This window comes from Labrus bergylta, chromosome 16 (genome assembly GCF_963930695.1).
Source record: "Labrus bergylta chromosome 16, fLabBer1.1, whole genome shotgun sequence".
Lineage (NCBI taxonomy): Eukaryota > Metazoa > Chordata > Actinopteri > Labriformes > Labridae > Labrus > Labrus bergylta.
This window is the reverse complement of record NC_089210.1, coordinates 7,228,755-7,245,938: the sequence shown is the minus strand read 5'-3', so window position 1 is coordinate 7,245,938 and position 17,184 is coordinate 7,228,755. Positions and strand designations below refer to the sequence as shown.

At 39.4% G+C, this 17,184-nt stretch overlaps 1 protein-coding gene across 3 annotated transcripts in view; it reads right to left on the bottom strand.

The window, feature by feature from the left end:
• grapa (GRB2 related adaptor protein a) overlaps positions 1 to 17,184 on the bottom strand; it is a 30,768-nt gene continuing 13,584 nt past the window's right edge. For all 3 annotated transcript variants that reach the window (XM_020649580.3, XM_020649582.3, XM_029280366.2), the window contains 2 exons: positions 12,796 to 12,964; positions 1 to 1,263 (listed from right to left, as the gene is read on the bottom strand). In XM_020649580.3, the coding sequence (XP_020505236.1) occupies positions 1,078 to 1,263; positions 12,796 to 12,964 (355 nt within the window). In that variant the 3' untranslated portion in view covers positions 1 to 1,077. The remainder of the gene's footprint in view (positions 1,264 to 12,795; positions 12,965 to 17,184) is intronic.

Genomic DNA, 17,184 nt, shown 5'->3' with positions numbered 1-17,184 from the left:
TGCATTGTCAAAGTTGAAAGAGGTAAATGTCTCACTTTATTTTATGACTTGTCATTACAGGTTAAGGAAGACCGGTCCAAGTTCTTTATCACATAAAATGTGTTTAAACAATCGGTTACATCAGAAAGAAACTCTTTTTACAATGTTAACTTGTTCTTGAATTACATGTAGCCTATTGAAAGATTACCCATTATTAAGAATAAATACATTGAAACAAACAAATGACCCATATATTGAGTTTAGGGTAATACATTTTAAGCTGTGTAGTAAAAGAAAGCGTTATCTAGGGCCGGGCAGTGCTCAACAAACTGGTCACTTCATCAAAGAATTCCCCTTAACTGGTCCTAATGGTCAACACAGTAGGGCTGTACAAACTCACGCATTCCAACAAACTCACATACGCATGCATCCCTTTCCCAGTTTACACACAATAAAACGTACACATGGATTAAGTTTGCAGGTTAAGATCCACGTTAAACACTCAGACCCCTCAGCATACACACATTTAAACACTCAAGCCCAGCCAGAGATTAATCTGTTGTTTCACTTTCTACAACACAATACCGCTGTGTCTTTCACCGGATCTCCATGTGGGGGTGACAGAAATATCCTGAAACCCCGACTCATCTGCAGCAGAGAAAACTTTTCCTCCATCAGCAACCTCCCAAAGTTTTTCCCCCTTATCAGGCAGGTATGTTTTGCTTGTATTTAGCTTGAACCAAAACTGAAAAGCAGTACAAGAAAAAAGAACATTCCTGGGATTATGTTTAGCTGTGCTTGTATGTGTGAGCTGTCCACAGTGTCTAGGTCCAAATGTGAACTTTTTTTTATTTTTTGGGAGAAGTGGAGCGGTGGGATGAGGTTGAAGCATTTGATTAGCCTGAAGTAGCTGATTGGGCAGAGCTCGGGCTTGACAGGTGACGTCACAGGGAAATAGGAGGAAGTCAGTAACAAACCAATCTTTTTGGTTGCAGGCCGTCCATTCTTCTGCCCCCAAACAAAGCATGGTCAAGCGTGGGGAAGATGATGAAGGTGTGAGGGGCGAGGTTAAGATGATGGAGCTTGGAAATGGTCAGATCACTGGCAGTGATAAATGGACTGGACGTACTCTGGAGGAAAGTAGCCCACATGTCCATGACAACGGCCCCTCCAGCGCTGCGAGTCTGAGCAGTCCATGAGTTCGATGACATCACCGCGCAGGAAGCGTAGCTGGGAGGGGTGGTGTGGCGTGAAGTCGAAGAGGGCGTGGGCGTGATGGGGGCGCTGTGGAGGAGGGAGACAGAAGTGGAAAAATTAGCTTATAAACTTTTTAAAGACTCTCTTAAAATGAAAAACTGATATAAATTGACTTCAGCATTGTCTCTGCCCATGGGCTATATTTGCAAATTAGGTGAAAAGAAAATAGTAGAAAAAATTATAATTGTAGATTTATGTGGTATCTTTAAACTGTAAGGAATACTTTGGAAGAACAGGCGTATTTTCTTTCTTTCTAAGAGCTGGGTGAAAAGATTGGTTTGATGTCTGTTTGTCTGTCTGCTAATATGCAGCCAGTGAGCTTAACACAAGGACTGCAAATAGGGGGACGCTGCAAATTCCCCTGGTTTAATTAGCATCTGTAAATGTTGTTCAAGTTGAATCCAAACTGCAGCTGGACTTGGTTGAAGCTCTCCTCTCTTATCCAAGGGGTCCTACAGTTCTGAAGAAAGTTTGCTGTTCCAATCTCTTCTCAGCTAAGCTAACCAGCGGTTGATAAATGTTTAATCTGTACTGTAGGCTCACAGAGTTGTATTGATCTTCCTGGAAAACTTTGCGCGAGAGAAAAGTGCTAAACATGTCGCTAAAACTAGCAGTCAGTTAGCTTATCACAAAAACTGATGATGATTTCATGATTGTGTAAGCATCGGTCAAGGTCACGCTCATTGTTTTCATATGCGCTAAAAGCAGGCTAACAACCTACTCCTGTTGACATTAACGTCATGATATATTAAAGACTTGATAGATGAATCAATCTTCCCCATACACTCAACAAGAAAAGTCCATTCTCTTAAATGTTACCCGCTCACCCAAACATTTTATTTAGCTTCCTTTTTCTGAGTTTTTCTCCTGAGTTGCAAAAAATTCCCCTTCTCATGAACTGAAAAAATGAATGGTGGTTAATGTGGTTCTTTATCTCAGCTCAGCAGAAGCAGCATGATACAGTTGGTGAAGTTAAATGGTGTTTGTTTGAAGCCTTGAACCTTTTTCTCTTTGTTAAATGATCTACTTCAGGCAGAGGAGAAAATGCTTTGCATGATTTATGATTAAAAACATTTTTTTTTGGGGGGGGGAGAAAAACAAGGTCCTTAGAAAACATAGCCTACTTGTTGGAGGTCTCATTTGAATAAAGAGATTTATTTGAAAACACTTTTATTTAATTTTTACATGACGCTAAGTGAGAAGTTTGATACCATGCTTCAATGTTGAACTGAAGCTAGCTGTCACTTAGCTTAGCATTCAGAGTGAAGGTGGAACATTTAAGGAAACTTAGTCTTAAACTTCTGCGTGCTAGCATCATAAATGTTTGCTAACTAACACACATCATAACTAATAACACTTGTTTTCAATCTGTGAAACATTCAAGTGTAAAACAAGTTAATTTGTTTATGAGGCATTATTTTGACAAATTATTTTAGAGCATGCTAGCTGTTTCCTTCTATTCAGTCTGTGAAGCTAACGGTTAGCTAATAATGTAGCTTAAGTCAACAGAGTTAAATTCCTTTACAAAACATTGTGTTCATTTAGGTTGCACAGCTTCAGAGACCTTACGTGAGTGTAATTATAAAGGAGCTTTTTTTTTAATGCGCAGTGAAGTTTGAACATGTGCCATACTGACAGAAGACAGGCCATGACAGGCACACAGAGTTATTGAGGTGAACAGGTTGACTCAGCAGACAGACTAGACGAACTGGTAGACACATAAAGATGTGACAGCTGATTCACATTTTCACACGACACCTTTGAGGCTACAGCTGGCATTTGGATATGGTGTCAACTCCCGGCTGACGCGTAATCGTGAAATGTGACGTCAATGCTCTTCTCCGATTGCATTTATTTATTTTTTTACTACCCTGAGAAATGAGACTTTATTGAATTTTTCATTTCAATGTGTCCTCATACTGCTGAGCTTTGTCATTTGATAATCAGTTTAACAGGATGTGAATTCAGAAAAGTCTCTTCTCACGTCTTGTTCTCATTGGCTTTGTTTATTATTTGGCTGTATTGAAGCACAGCAACGTTAAACTGTGATTTGTTGTAGTCAAGAGACAGAAAAAGTGAGAGACAAGTAGACAGAGAGGCGTTATAAGTCCAGAGTAATGTGTGACATCTCTACACTCCTGCTAAAACAACACTCTGTTAAATCCTGATATTTCTAGTCAAGGTGATTTTAATTCGAGCATCAGATGCTGCACTTTATCTGTCTGACTTTGTTCTTCTTCTTTGAGATGACAAAAGTAATGTTTTTCCTCCCTCCTGATAGCCGTCCTGCTCTGATGTCTTCTGAATCGGGAAAATAAAAGCAGTTTAGGAGTAAAGGCAGCTATTTTAAGGAGGGCGTCTTGAACTTCACTAACCTTTTAGCTGTCAGTTGTTCTTCCAGCAGAGAAAAGTGGACGTGATATTAACTGGGAGGGACATGTGAGACTAGAAGGAATATAAATACTGAGATTTTCATGACTGTGTGTAAGCATAGGTGTTGCAATTCTGGGTTTTATTGCAGTAAACTGTTTTGTTTATTGACCTTGCTTCATAATGATGGTATCCAGGCAGAGGCAGGTACACACACAAACATACAGACACTAACCAGGATGAAATCACAAAGAAACAATTTACCAATCTTAATCTGTTAAATCCCCATTGAATTATCCTCTATTGTTCCCCTAATCTAGTCTAGACCTGTTGTGAGCTGTGCCAGCGTGTTGGGGTGTGAGCCAGTACCGGCTCCTGTTTTCTTGGGTTTCTTTTAAGGTTCCCTGTGCAATTCGGAGTTTTGTGCAAATCTGTTTGCGTGTGTGAGCAGATGCAGAAATGACATCTTATTTCAGGGACGTGCACTTGAAGACCTATTGCGTCACAGTCACAATTTTCTTAGGCTCCTTCAAATGCGTCCCACTTTACTGGACTGTGAAGGATCCATTCAGTGCATTGTTTGTGGCCATACATATCCCGAGATTAGTTGCAGGCTAGCGGTAAAAAAAAGTGTTAATACAAAAATGGCCTTAAAATATGATCTTATTGGTTATGTTAGCTAGTTCTAGTGCTGCTTTTGAGATTGCTCAGTGACAGGAGTGGCGCTCAGTAACGATAGGGTAAAGGTAAACAGACACGTGACCGAACTGTTGCTCTAAATGATGTCATCAGAGCAGTATGTAAGCGCCCGTCTTGAGACGTATTTTGGCTTCACTTCTGTAAAACACAAGAAGGTGGAGACACAACATCCATCTTTTACAGTGGTGTGCGACAGCAATGAGAATTGCTGTTCATTTGTACATGCCAGCTTGTGAGGAGAAACGGTTCGGAAGGAGAAATATGGCCTGCCTGCGACCGCTGCACTTGACTGCCTTGTGATCATCGTCCTCTTCAGTGCCCGCTCAGATCCGAAGCGAGCACTGACAGGGGAACAAATTACTCAGCTTTGCACTGTATTTTTCTCAGCACAAACCCATACACAGGGTGTTTAAGGCAAAAGAAATGCCTCTGACACGGCCTCTGTTTGGACTAAAAAATGAAAAGATGTCCAAAGTGGTCAAAGCTCTGCACAAACAGGCTTTGTGTTTGAAGAGAAAGCTATAGGACAAGACGACCTTAGGGCTATATTGGAGAGAGAGATACAAAAAAAAAAACAGAATAATTCCCATCCTGCCACGGTGAGATAAGAAGTGATCTAGGGCCAGGTAATGAACTGATATGGAATTAGTTTGGAATGGAAGGATAACACCTAAAGCACTGCATCAAGATGAACTAAATCAGATTTTTCCAGTCCTCGAAAGATTATTTTATGTCTGTGAAACTGACCCAAAAACTAAATTGTGTTGCGTGTCTGACCCAGTGAGGGAAAGTCCAACAAATAGTGGAACAGTAAGCAATCATCTTAAGGCAATATCATTGCTCTATAACCCTGTTTTCATGAATTCATTTTATAATCTACACGCCTTGAGGGAGCTTTGCAAGAACTTGTTAGGCCGGAGTTGCAAGCAGAATGAGGACCCTATTGTATCTGACAGGATTATGATTAGGGCCCGAGCCAAAAAAGTACAGCCTTAAGACCTTTATGATGCTGAACTGTGTACAGGTTTTGGTAGAAAGGCGTGTCCTATAGATGGCGTGATGGATTTTTAAGTCTTGCTATGAATCAGGATGTTTTTTGTTTTTTTCAGTGGCTTCAGGTGCTTGAAAACTCATGAAACACACTAGAAAAAGGTTTACATTTAAACTGGGGGTTTAGGACTTGGAATTGCAATGCATATCTTGGTGCTTCCTCCATATTTTCAACAAAGCAGCACCTACAGTGCTTTTTACCAAGATGAATGAAGTCTGGCAGGCACAGGTATTATCCAAGCAGAAACCTCTGGTGCTGAAAAAATGAATTCCACTCCAATACAGAAGTGTAAATAAAATGCAATTCCTCTAGTGTCCCTTTGAGATTGGCTCCAAATGCCAAGGAATCCTAATCTGGACCCAGGCTAAAATGCCTATTTTTACAGCAGAATTAAATCATGTTTATTCCTTGTAATAAAAACAGTTTTGGTCTCTGTAGCTAATTTCTTTTAAAACTTGTTCTGTAAAGCAGTTCAGGCATAATTAGGTATAAGCAGGAGTGTGTCTAAAAGGTGGGCATGTTGTAGCTGTTTGCCCGCAGGCTAAAGGTCAAGACATACAGAGTGCCATGTGATGTTTACAATATATCCAAGATGCAACAGAGTTGGACACTGAACATACTACAACCCTCCAAAATGCTACATCCTGAAGCTAACAAGACGTTGTGGATCTCTGTTGATGAAGCATCACAGTGTCCACCATAATACAGGAAGTTGTTTTTTTAGAGGCTTAGCATACTCAAACATAAATGAAACTTGGTACGCCCATCCCAAGCGGGGATAACAGATGTTTGATATGGGGATTTGATGCAAGCATGGCAAAATGGCTCAGTTTATATGAAATTTGGTAGGATTATGTAGCCTATCATGTGTCTAGAAGACCTTCAAAGAAATCCCTCAGAGCCTTTTTCCAAACCTTATAGCACACCATTTTGAATTGATGTTGAAATTTGAGTCGATTTTTCATTAAGGATTTTCTGTTGACTCTTGCTAGGACGTTCTGCATCCAATTTGAACATCAGACAGAGCTTGAATAGTTCTTTAGGTTTTTGTTACCCCCCCCTCAAACAGCTCAAACTCTTTGATGTTATCATTCCTATAAAGTGAACCCCTGATAGAGAATGGACTTTGTTTTACTGTAGAGGGTGTATAGAAATATTCAGTGGGGCACAATCTTTGGATGTTGGAGCTCTGTTTAAGCCCCGCGGATACTAGACAAGCTGACTGATTTGATTTAAAATGACAGTCCAAAAGCCTGTTTGGATCAGGCTAAATTTAGAGTGTCGAATGTGTTTGGGGCAGGATGTAGTTTTATTATCCGCTCTCTTTGTACTCTTTGTTGAGCTGCCTGGTTAATTATGAATTCGAACACTGTTGAAACATGCAGGAGAAATTAAAGGCCTTAGTTTTTTTCACTGGATGAATTATTTTAGATCTGTCTTTTGATATAAACCTTCACATCATGGGAACAAGGATAGTTTAGGTAATTGATACCAATTGAAATAGTTTTAGTTAGTTACACGAGCTGTGGCACAACATTCAGAACATCCTGACGAAATGAAGAGCAGGTTTTTCATTTTTGGCAGGCGTTGTGTTTGCTAAATATTTGAGTGATTGCGTGTTGCTAAATCCTTGTCTAGTTGTAATGTTTAAAATAGTCAATTGTATTTGTATAATTTAACCACTTGAGAAAATAATCAAACCGTTGCAGAGTAAACAAGGCCACAGAGATTAAGGTGTGAGTAAGCTTCAATGATCTGATTTGTAGTGACAGATGTTGTTTTAAAAAGGCTGGAGAGTCATGTAGGTAAACACAGCACCTTTAGCATGCATGACTCCCTCAGCTACCGGGCATGTTGTGGTGCAGATATACGCTGTATCTGAAGGCCATCACAGAGCACCTACAATACAGGGAAGTCGCAGTGTCTATGTAACAAGAAAGACACGGCCAATTCAAATGAGAAATTGTTGGTAATACCTTGACATGGCAGCTTTTCCTGCTTCTTTTTTTCATGATAGTTAAACTGAAATTTTACACGTTTTCACATGTGAACACTGATTTTCTGGGGGGGGTTTTTTGTGGTTTTGTAAAACCTTTGATAAGTCTTTTGAGTGTTTTTTTTTATTAACACAAACAGGTTTCTAGCCTACCCATGCACCGTTTAAAAAAAAAAATATCTACCTTCTCTTTTATATATTTCATGTGCTCTGTATTTTTGTGTGGAACAAAAACCAGTCAACTTAACTAAACCACCGCCTGTTGGAATGAAACTAAAAAAACTTGAAATGATGCAAAAAAAAAAAAAAAACTTGCATCAGTTTATTTTGAAATCAAAACATAAATCCCCAGTTTCCACAATTTCTATAGAAACTCAATTCAACATTTCCCTGGTGTTATTGATTGTCTAATTCCAATTCCAGTTAAGTTTAAGCACACACCTTGGAGTGCGGTGTGAGACTCCAAGGAGTGTGAGCAAACATCTGTATTTGAGAACATTACTGTTGCTATGACTACCTATATATAAATATATATTTGTTAGTATAGTGTTGTAAAACTGTATGATGTTTTCTGTCTTCATTCTCTCTCTCTATCACTCTTAATTACATTAAGTGTTATTCTCTCCGTCTCTGTCCTTCCCTTTGTTTGTAAGCTCAGCCGTTTTCTGGCAGGTGGCCGCCCACCCTGATCCTGTTAGAGAAATGTTATTCTTGCTGCTGTCACCAAGTGCCTGCCAAAAGCAGATTTACTGGATATCTTTAAATATTATTACAAACGCCTGCTTTACGGTGCACTGAGATAACTGCTGTTGTGATCTTGGCACTATATTAATGCACTTGATTTGAATTACTCTCTTTTCAGATGCAAGCTTTTGAATAACAGTTAGTGTAGCTAAGTGAGAAATATTCTCGTAAAAGAAAAACTACGGCCATTACAAATATTAAATAAAAACATGAGAAGCACGAAATGCTTTCTAATTCCTGTACAGTCATTGAAAAAAAACAGTACACCTTCACGTCAAAAATTGAAAGAGGGAAAATAATGGAGTATTAAAGAGCAATGAAATGAACTAGCCTGTAAATTCTTTAACAATCCTTAATCTATTTTTGAAAGCAGTTGCCTTTGTTGACTTTCACATTTGTCATACATGTTTCTTTGATCCAGCTTTCAGAACTCAAAGTGGACATATGAATCTCAGACAGACGTAGAAAACATAATTTGACAGAATGACAGTTATGAATTGGTAGTTTAGAAAGGAAATGATTCCATAATTATTGTAATTATGCTTCTATAAAGCCAAGTCCATGCCAGCTGCGTCGCTGTGGAGAACAGAATATGAGCTAATGTATGATTTCTATCACGTAAAAAGCTCAGAGAGTCCTGCTGTTGTTTTCAAATGTTAGCTGAGGTTCAGATTGTGGCAGTATTTAGGCCATACAGTTTTTTTTTAAATCTCCCATGGGACGACTGTTGTTATCTCCAGTTTAACTACCATCAGAACACCCTGAAGCTACATTCCTAACATACACCTGCTCCTGCTGCATTTTCTCAGATGTTGAATATACACTGCAACATCCCCAGTGAATTACAACACGCACAAAAAGTGAATTAGTTAGAAGCTGCTTTGTGGAACAAAAAAAAAAAACCTATATTTAGGACTAGAATCTGTCATCCTCATCTGAAAAGTATTCTGCTTCAGCAGGCAAAACACTGCAGCAGTCAAACCGCCTCTGAAGAAGTGAAGATGGGGAGAAGAATCAGCTCTTTGTTTTATAGAAATAAACGAGTTATAAACTGAAGTTTGAGAGAGGAAAGTTGGCGAACAGCTACATTTCTCTGACTGTAACGCCACTTGAATCCATTATAAAAAGGCAGGCGTATAAAGAGAGGAGTAATGTGAAGGTCTAGTTTCATGGAGGTTAAGCTCACACATCATAAAGATCAATACATGTGGATCATCTTCAAAGAAGAAAAGATTCAGACAGGCTTTTGCACTCCACACATTTTCAACCAGTTCTTTTATAACAACTTCTGTTTGAGCCCATGCTGTGATACGATGTATTGATATTTGATCTATATATTTATTCTTAAAACGTGTTCACCTATCTATGCATTCTATCTGTTTCTTCTTCTTCTTTTCATACAGACAATGTTAATGACTGCTAAAGACTTGAAACAAACAAAGATTAAGGCGAGCAATCCTTTCAGAATAAAAACAACCTTCTTGACATAACAAAAGAAAAACTATTCCTGATCGACAAACATGGGAAGATGTACGTGCATGTATGGGTGTGTAATGTGTGTGATATTTCCTGCCTTATTGCAGTTAAACTCAAAGCACAGACTCACTGGCCAGTACACTTCCCATAATTCCCCTAAGTGCTTGAATGTTGTCTTGTTTGTCATCTTGTTTTTGTTTTTTTGTTCTTGTGAAGCCAAAGACTATTTTCCACATTGTGGACAAATCAAGTTCTATTCTGTTCTAATGGCATTGTGCTTATTAGTACTGTGGCATTAGTACTATATGTACTGTAGTATCTAGACAAAGACCTCTCTGCTATGGTTTCTTCTCAACATCATTCATTTGAATGGAGTGCAATGAGCTGATAGTGAAGTTCAGGGATGTATGTCCAAAACAAACCCATTGGGCTTAAAAATCTAGTTGAATAATTGAACCAATTAGCCGAATCTAAGACGTGTTTTTGTGACTGCTTTGGGCTGATTCTTTATGAATTAGGACGTTTAAATGTTTATCTACCCGGTGGACAACTGTAGGGACTTTTTGTTGTTGTTGATTTTGGATGACCTTGGCAGACAAATCAATATGTTGTACCTCCTTGCTGATCTTGGTCTGTTCATGCCACATTAGTAATTTCTGATACATTTAATTCAGCTTTATTTTAAGTGTAAAATGTTCCATGTTTTTGGCAGACGATTGTTAATCGTCTCGTCTGACAACTGACATCTATTGAAAATCACCATAAGGAATGAATCAATCTTATTCCTGGGGGGTTTTATCTGCTTCTGCTGGTCATGAAGATCCATTTGGAGTAATTTCAGACGGAAAAAGATGAACTTTTAGTCTAGTTTATATCAATAGTGTACATTCTTGACATTATCCAAATGAAATTGAAACAGAATCAGAGGAGAGCTGAAGTTTGAAGGACAAGAACTGGTCACAGCATATACCAAGATGTGTCATTAATGAGTAATGTGACCTTAATGTGACATGTCACATCCTGTTAATTGTGGCTTGAGTACGCTGGGGAGCAGAAACTAAGCTAAGTGCAATAAACTCATGGCAATAACTTTAGAGCAAATATAGAATGTGACTCAATCATTACTGGGGAGGGGACATTTTAAAAATTCATTGGTCAAGAGATTCAGAGTAAGTTCATTAAACTCTGATGTTGTTACCGATCAATCATTGGAATGTATAAGAAATGGATGACACTGTAAAGATAACGTATGCCTGCCAAAACGCTACTAGACTTTGAAATGACTCAAGTTTGACAACCAACTCTAAAGATACCAGTTTACAAGTGCAAAGACTGCGAACTGTGCAGGGTCAATGTCTGCTGCGTTCTGTCTGGTGCATGTTCAGACTGCTCACATCATGCACTTCACTATTTGCAATCGCCGAGTCTAAAATGATTTGTCAGTTAATTGACACATAATCTGGAAATTCCTGATTTTATGAACAGAATCTTAACTACATCTTTATCCTGGAGTAAAGGGTAAAGAGTCTGACTGTATGTGATGTATGAAAAGAAAAAGGGAAAAGGACGGCTTTGGCACTGGATCTCGCTAAAACAGGAGCTTCTTATTGGTCATTGCTCCAAGTGGCTTTATTGAGTTCTGGGGATACAGCCCACAGACACTGAGACATAATAAAGATATGCTACAAAAGTTTTTAAATATTGGAACTCATATTCTCACGATCCCAATGTTGGATTTCTGATCTGACACATGGCATGTTTTTTCTCATCCATAAGATCACTTCTAATGCTCTCCATGATTAGACTGGTGGTCTTAACTCTCAGATGCCAGGCTGTAGATGTGCATATGATGTGTTGGGTGTAAGCACTCTGCTGGTGTTACAGAAGTGATATGAACATGTCACGTCAGAATGGCTTTAGATCAAATCGCTCTGTGGGCGACCGGCTTCGCCTGCGGGCTTAGCTTGCCTGCCACTCCCAGGAATAGTTAACATGCTATGTGATCCTGCCGGCATAATGGCTTCACAATTTCTAGAACAACAACGGCTTCTCCCCTGGTGACACCATCATGGGAACTACCTTTCATTTCTCTCACCAAACTTGACTGGAAGTTCCGAGAAGACGCTGAAATGTGAGAAACGCCTTTGGGTAACTGACAAAAAAAAGCCTGTCCTTCCACAGATTTATCAATCAACCAACAGGGTTTATTTTTTTTAAAGAGATAATCTGTATTTTCTTAACTTGATGTAGCATGTGCTGCCAATTTTTGTATCAACAAAAAAAGACCCTAAAAGAAGGATTAGCTGGAAGATTTAGAGTGAAAATCCTAAACAAGGCTCATCACCGTCTGAGCAATCAAGAAGAAATGATGCATTTAGAAATGCTCTGTTCAAACTTGATATATAACAACCTAATCATGACTGATGTAAATAATTGGATGCTAACTCCCTCTGGCTCGGTGCCTGGGATGACTGATTTAGTTCAGCTCCAAACCAGCAGCGGCCCTCTGATCTTTCATTACAAGACGCACGTTGACGTCAAACCCTGCCGCTACAGTCACAAGGCTCGACATTTCATAAACATATGGAGTGTTTCCATAACTGTCAGCGCAATTAAAGAACACTGGCCTTGCCTAAAAGTCACAGACGAATGATTTACGAACACCTGAAGGGCTGGTTGTTTGAAAAGAAATATAGGTTTGACAACGATTATAAATATTTATTTTTTACATAATGTCTGTTTTTGTGAAGCCTCATCTGATACAGAAGTAAATCTATGACGGCTTAAACAGGTTACCCTTACCTACAGATGACAACAATTACAGATGTGCTGCAAAACACAATGTGCCTCATACAACATCTGCCTTGGGTTTAGGTCATTTCTTTGAAAGACAGTAAGACACAGAAACAGAGAATTAATTTATGATCCTCTGTAGAAGGTAGAGCCACAACCCTTACGCTAAAATCCACCTTTATTTTTAAATTCTCAAATTAAAAACTACAGAACAGTTCCAGACTTATTTTGAGCTTGTCCCAAACTTCAAGGACTCTGGCGCTGTGTTTGTAATAGTATATATTTTCTCTCACTGTCTATATAAATACTATTTGTGTGTTATGATTTTGCTCCTGCAGATAAAAAGGCATGTAAGCATACAGTCGAAATTAAAGAAAGAAAGAAAAGGAAACAAACAGACATACAAACAAACCGTGGGTCATGTGCTCACCCTGGCGAAGTGCTCGGGGTCTCTCAGGAAGACGGTCCTCTCCTTAGCAATGCTGTTGCTATGGTAGAACTCCACGAGCTCGTTCAGAGAGGAGAAGAGCTCGTCCCACACGTAGTACTGACCGCAGCGATCCTGCAGCACCTTAAAATGCTGAACGTGGTCCCCATAACTGCAAAATGAACAGAGGCAGAACACATTTTCTTTATTCATCTCATTTCATGGGGTTTTAAGGCTGCCAACAGATGAAGAAACACTTTCACATCATAGGATACGAACAGATAGAAGGACATAATAAGGTCCTTCATGAGTGCTGTCATACAGAGTTTGTGTCTTCACATCACAATTTGCCTTTTTGTGAAGTAGCTTTGGGTTGAGACCAACAGTCTTGGCCTTTACTCCTCTGAGACGGCCTTTTAACTCAACAGCTGTCAGCTGTTGGGGCTGGCATGCATTCAGTGCCGCCCGCTTTAAAGAGTCTCCACTTGTTTCATTTGATTTTTACATGTTAATAAAATGATTTCTCAAACATATAAATGAGAATATTTTCTTAAAAGGTTAAAGAAAATAAAGCAGACAAAGGAATACAAGAGCAGGCAAAAGAGCTGTGAAGAGAGAATCACGCTTGTGCAAAAAGTACAACATTTTAATATGATATTGGAGGGGGCGCAGGTGGCTTAGCGGTTAGGTCACGCTAAGCCACCAGAAGGTAAAAGTCCAAGCAGGCCGCCCGGGTTCAAGTCTGAGCTGTGTCTCCTTTCCTTCATGTCATTCCCTTCTCTCCTCTTCTATACTCTGTCCTGTCAAGTAAAGGCAAAAAGCCCCCCCCCCCCCCCCCCCCCAAAAAAAAAAAAAAATTAAAAAAAATACAATTTTGGAGGGAAAAACAAGTGGATTCTTTTTCAGTAGTATATTGTTCTTAAAATAGCTTGAAATTGCATTTGCATGGGCTGCTTTATGGGTTGGGGGGATTGTATGCAAGGTACCGGTAAATGTCAAATAATGTTATACAAATTAGTCTTACTTAAAAAAACATAGTTCTAGATTTTGTATTGCAATTCATAAACATAAGTACACATGCTTTATCTGTGACAGTATTAGATCTCACATTTTGATGAAAACACTGTCAGAACACTGAAGCATTCAAATAATCGAGTGTAGCTGAGAAATCACAAGATCCAGCCGATGGCACGAACGATTAATAGCCACAGTGTTGGAGTGCCTGCCATGTTATGACGATTCAACGAGTTCGGGGGCCTGTATTTGTTGGCGACCATACCTGCTCCTCTTGTCCAGCAGCTCTGTGCTTGTTGCTAAGAGACTTGCCAGCTTTATCTTTAGAAACCTGGACATCTCACCGTGATCGTACGGTTATATAACTGCGTGTAATATGCAGTGGAAATCAATCCGACTCCCCCACGTTTCTTAACACAGAGAAGTAGTATTAGGCATATTTTGATAACTGGTAGAATTGTGACACTACTATAACGTCCTTTCTGGAGCGTAAAATCAATTTATACAAAATAGAATTTGTGCTATAACCTAACAAAACTCCTTTGTACTCAGACTGGCACTGCTCCAACCTCAGAAGGTAAATGAGCATCAGCTTGTTCCAGCCAGAGTTTTTTTTTCTTCTTCTTTTTTTTTTTTTCAGACGCAGAGCTCTCTGAACAAGCCGGACTGACTCCCTGATGACAGGATGGCATTCAGCTACACATCCACTGCTCCACCCTGCCCTTGTTACTCTGCAGCCTCTGTTTCACCCTGCGTGTCCTCATTTCTCCCTCCTCACGCTGAATGAACTCCCAAATGTGTGTTTTTATGTATGATGAAAGTGTATTCAACAACAGAGCATGCTTTAAGATGAAATCGAGATGATAATGTTACCTTTTTGACTTCATTTAAGAGATTGGCACTGTACCGGTCTTTGAAGTTTTTGAGCATTTAATGATTTCTTACTATCATTTTTTTTTTTTTGTTTATCATCTGACTTCCAGCCTTTCTTTGCAAACCACAACCTCTGCTTGCCCTTTACCTTAGCGCTTGATTAAAGCCTCTCCCTCTTTGGACCCACTCACCCAAATAAAAAAATAAAATAAAAAATCCATGAATGTTCCCCATCAACCCCCAAGCACGTCCCTAGTGGTCTGATGCCATTTGCTGCGCCCTACTGGTGGGGTGAATATACTGCGACCTACTGTGCAGCTGATAACCAGAATGACTAAAGTCCTCATTAAGAAGTGACGCTGATGCAAAAAAAAAGGAGAAAAGTTTGATCCTGTGGAAAGTGAATTCAGAGGTGGAGGGTTAAAGCGGGGGAGGTCTACAGGGCAAGTACTAGAATGAAACACATCATGTACTTAGAGGAACTTTTTTAGTTCCAATTTGGGTTGATTATTTTAATTTTAATTAATAATCCCCATCCCCAGGCTGTTTATTTACATTTTTATTTTACTTATGTATCTGTATTAACTTACTTTTTCGTTTTTGGTGTGTTTTGGGGTATATTTTGAAATACAAATCCATGCCAAGTAAAGCTTTAAATGACCCATTATCATAAATCTAACATCTTGATCAAGAGTAAAGTTTGGTCTTTTTCCATATCCATTTCATCCAGTGGTATACAAACAGCATGCAGCCACACACAAAAACTCTGATGTTAATATTTGTTGTTTTTCCCAACACATCTCTTCAACATGATTTGAGACGTCAGAGAAAAGTTGATGTGAAATATAACATCTTGAATTTCTTTCAAATCATTTCCATGCGTCATGTCAGCAGAGGCGCCTCCAGCTGCGACAGTCAGAACAATTCAAAACCAAAAAATATCTCGGCCTCGTCTTTATACAGTTTACCAGCATCTCTTTAAATATTTATGGAGCAACACTTAAACCATAACGTCACTTCTTCACTCTCAATTTGTCCTCCGGTGCAAAACTCTGCTCCCTCGTCTGAAACAGCAGGACAGTCACACACAGACAAAACAAACTTTGAAAACCAAATGTATTTGCGCAATCCATTTTTCTTTCGTTTTTAAACGACAAGAAAAGTACCAAAATAAGGTTATAATGAAACACCCAGAACTGATGCTGCCACCTCTTCTGCATCACACTGAACACTGTTACATGACAATCCAAAAGATGGCCCCCAAACAGACGTGTCTGTACCAGTTGCTGAAGTTTTCTGACAAAAAAAAACAACTAAACTTCCTTTATGAACAGCAGGGGACTCAATTAATTACGTACTAAAAGGTGCACAAAACAACTATTAAAACAACGTAAGCAATGGCTGGAGTTTAATACTATACGATCAAGCAGATTCATCAAACTCTTTTGAAAAGAGCAATACCAAACGCCAGCTAGCTAGCAGCTGACTGCAAGCTATAAGCACACTGTAGCCCGAGGCAAACGACACAACACATTGGAGAAAGAGCTCATTTTCTGCCAGAGACTGACCATATTACCGCAGCCTGTTCAGACGCTTCTCTTCTTCCCTGTCCGCCTTACAATCTTCAATATGTGGCAACACAATGTGTCTCAATCCCAGCATTAGCAATTAGCGTCCTCAATGCTGGAATTAGCAGCCTTTGATTGTCCTGAAGGAGATCATCCTCCTTCCAAAGTAACGCTTATAATCAGCCGAATAGCACAGACTTATTATATAGAACTTGTAATAACTCCTAGACTAAAAAAATGTATGTTAGTGCCGTCGCACACATTTAATAACTCTATAACATCCTAATCTAATTGCATAATAAGCATTTGTTTTTCCTTTTTTATACACTGGCAGCAAAGGTTAAAGGCCCTTGTCAGAGGTATGCGAGAGCAAAAACAGAGATTCAAAGACGAAGAGGCAAAGTTGCAGCTCGAACACTACTGACGTCTTGTCAACATTTCTTTTGAAACTGTTTCCCAGAGACATAAGTGTGCATAATACAGACAACATCTGCACACGCACGCGCACGCACGCGCACGCACACGCACACGCACGCACGCACACGCACACGCACGCACACAATCAAACAAACAAACAAACAAAGCATGCTCTCCAAGTGCCCTCTCATCTCCTTGATCTGGTGTAATTAAGGCCCAAAGCAAAAGAGAGAGATTATTTTCTTTTTCAAGGTAAAAGGAAACCAGAGAGAGAGAGAGGGGGCGAGTGAGATTACGAGAGACTGAGTGAGAAAGATTGAAATAGCAAATAAATAAAGAGAATGCAGAGAGAGAGAGAGAGAGAGAGAGAGAGAGAGAGAGAGAGATACTGTAGATGAGGAGGGGAGTTATTTTTAGAACTTTTACACCGTGCCAGCACAATTCAAGCAGCGTGAAGGTCATCCGTCCATCTTTCTCTCGACTTTCTCCATCAATCTATTCTCACTTTCTTTTCCTATCC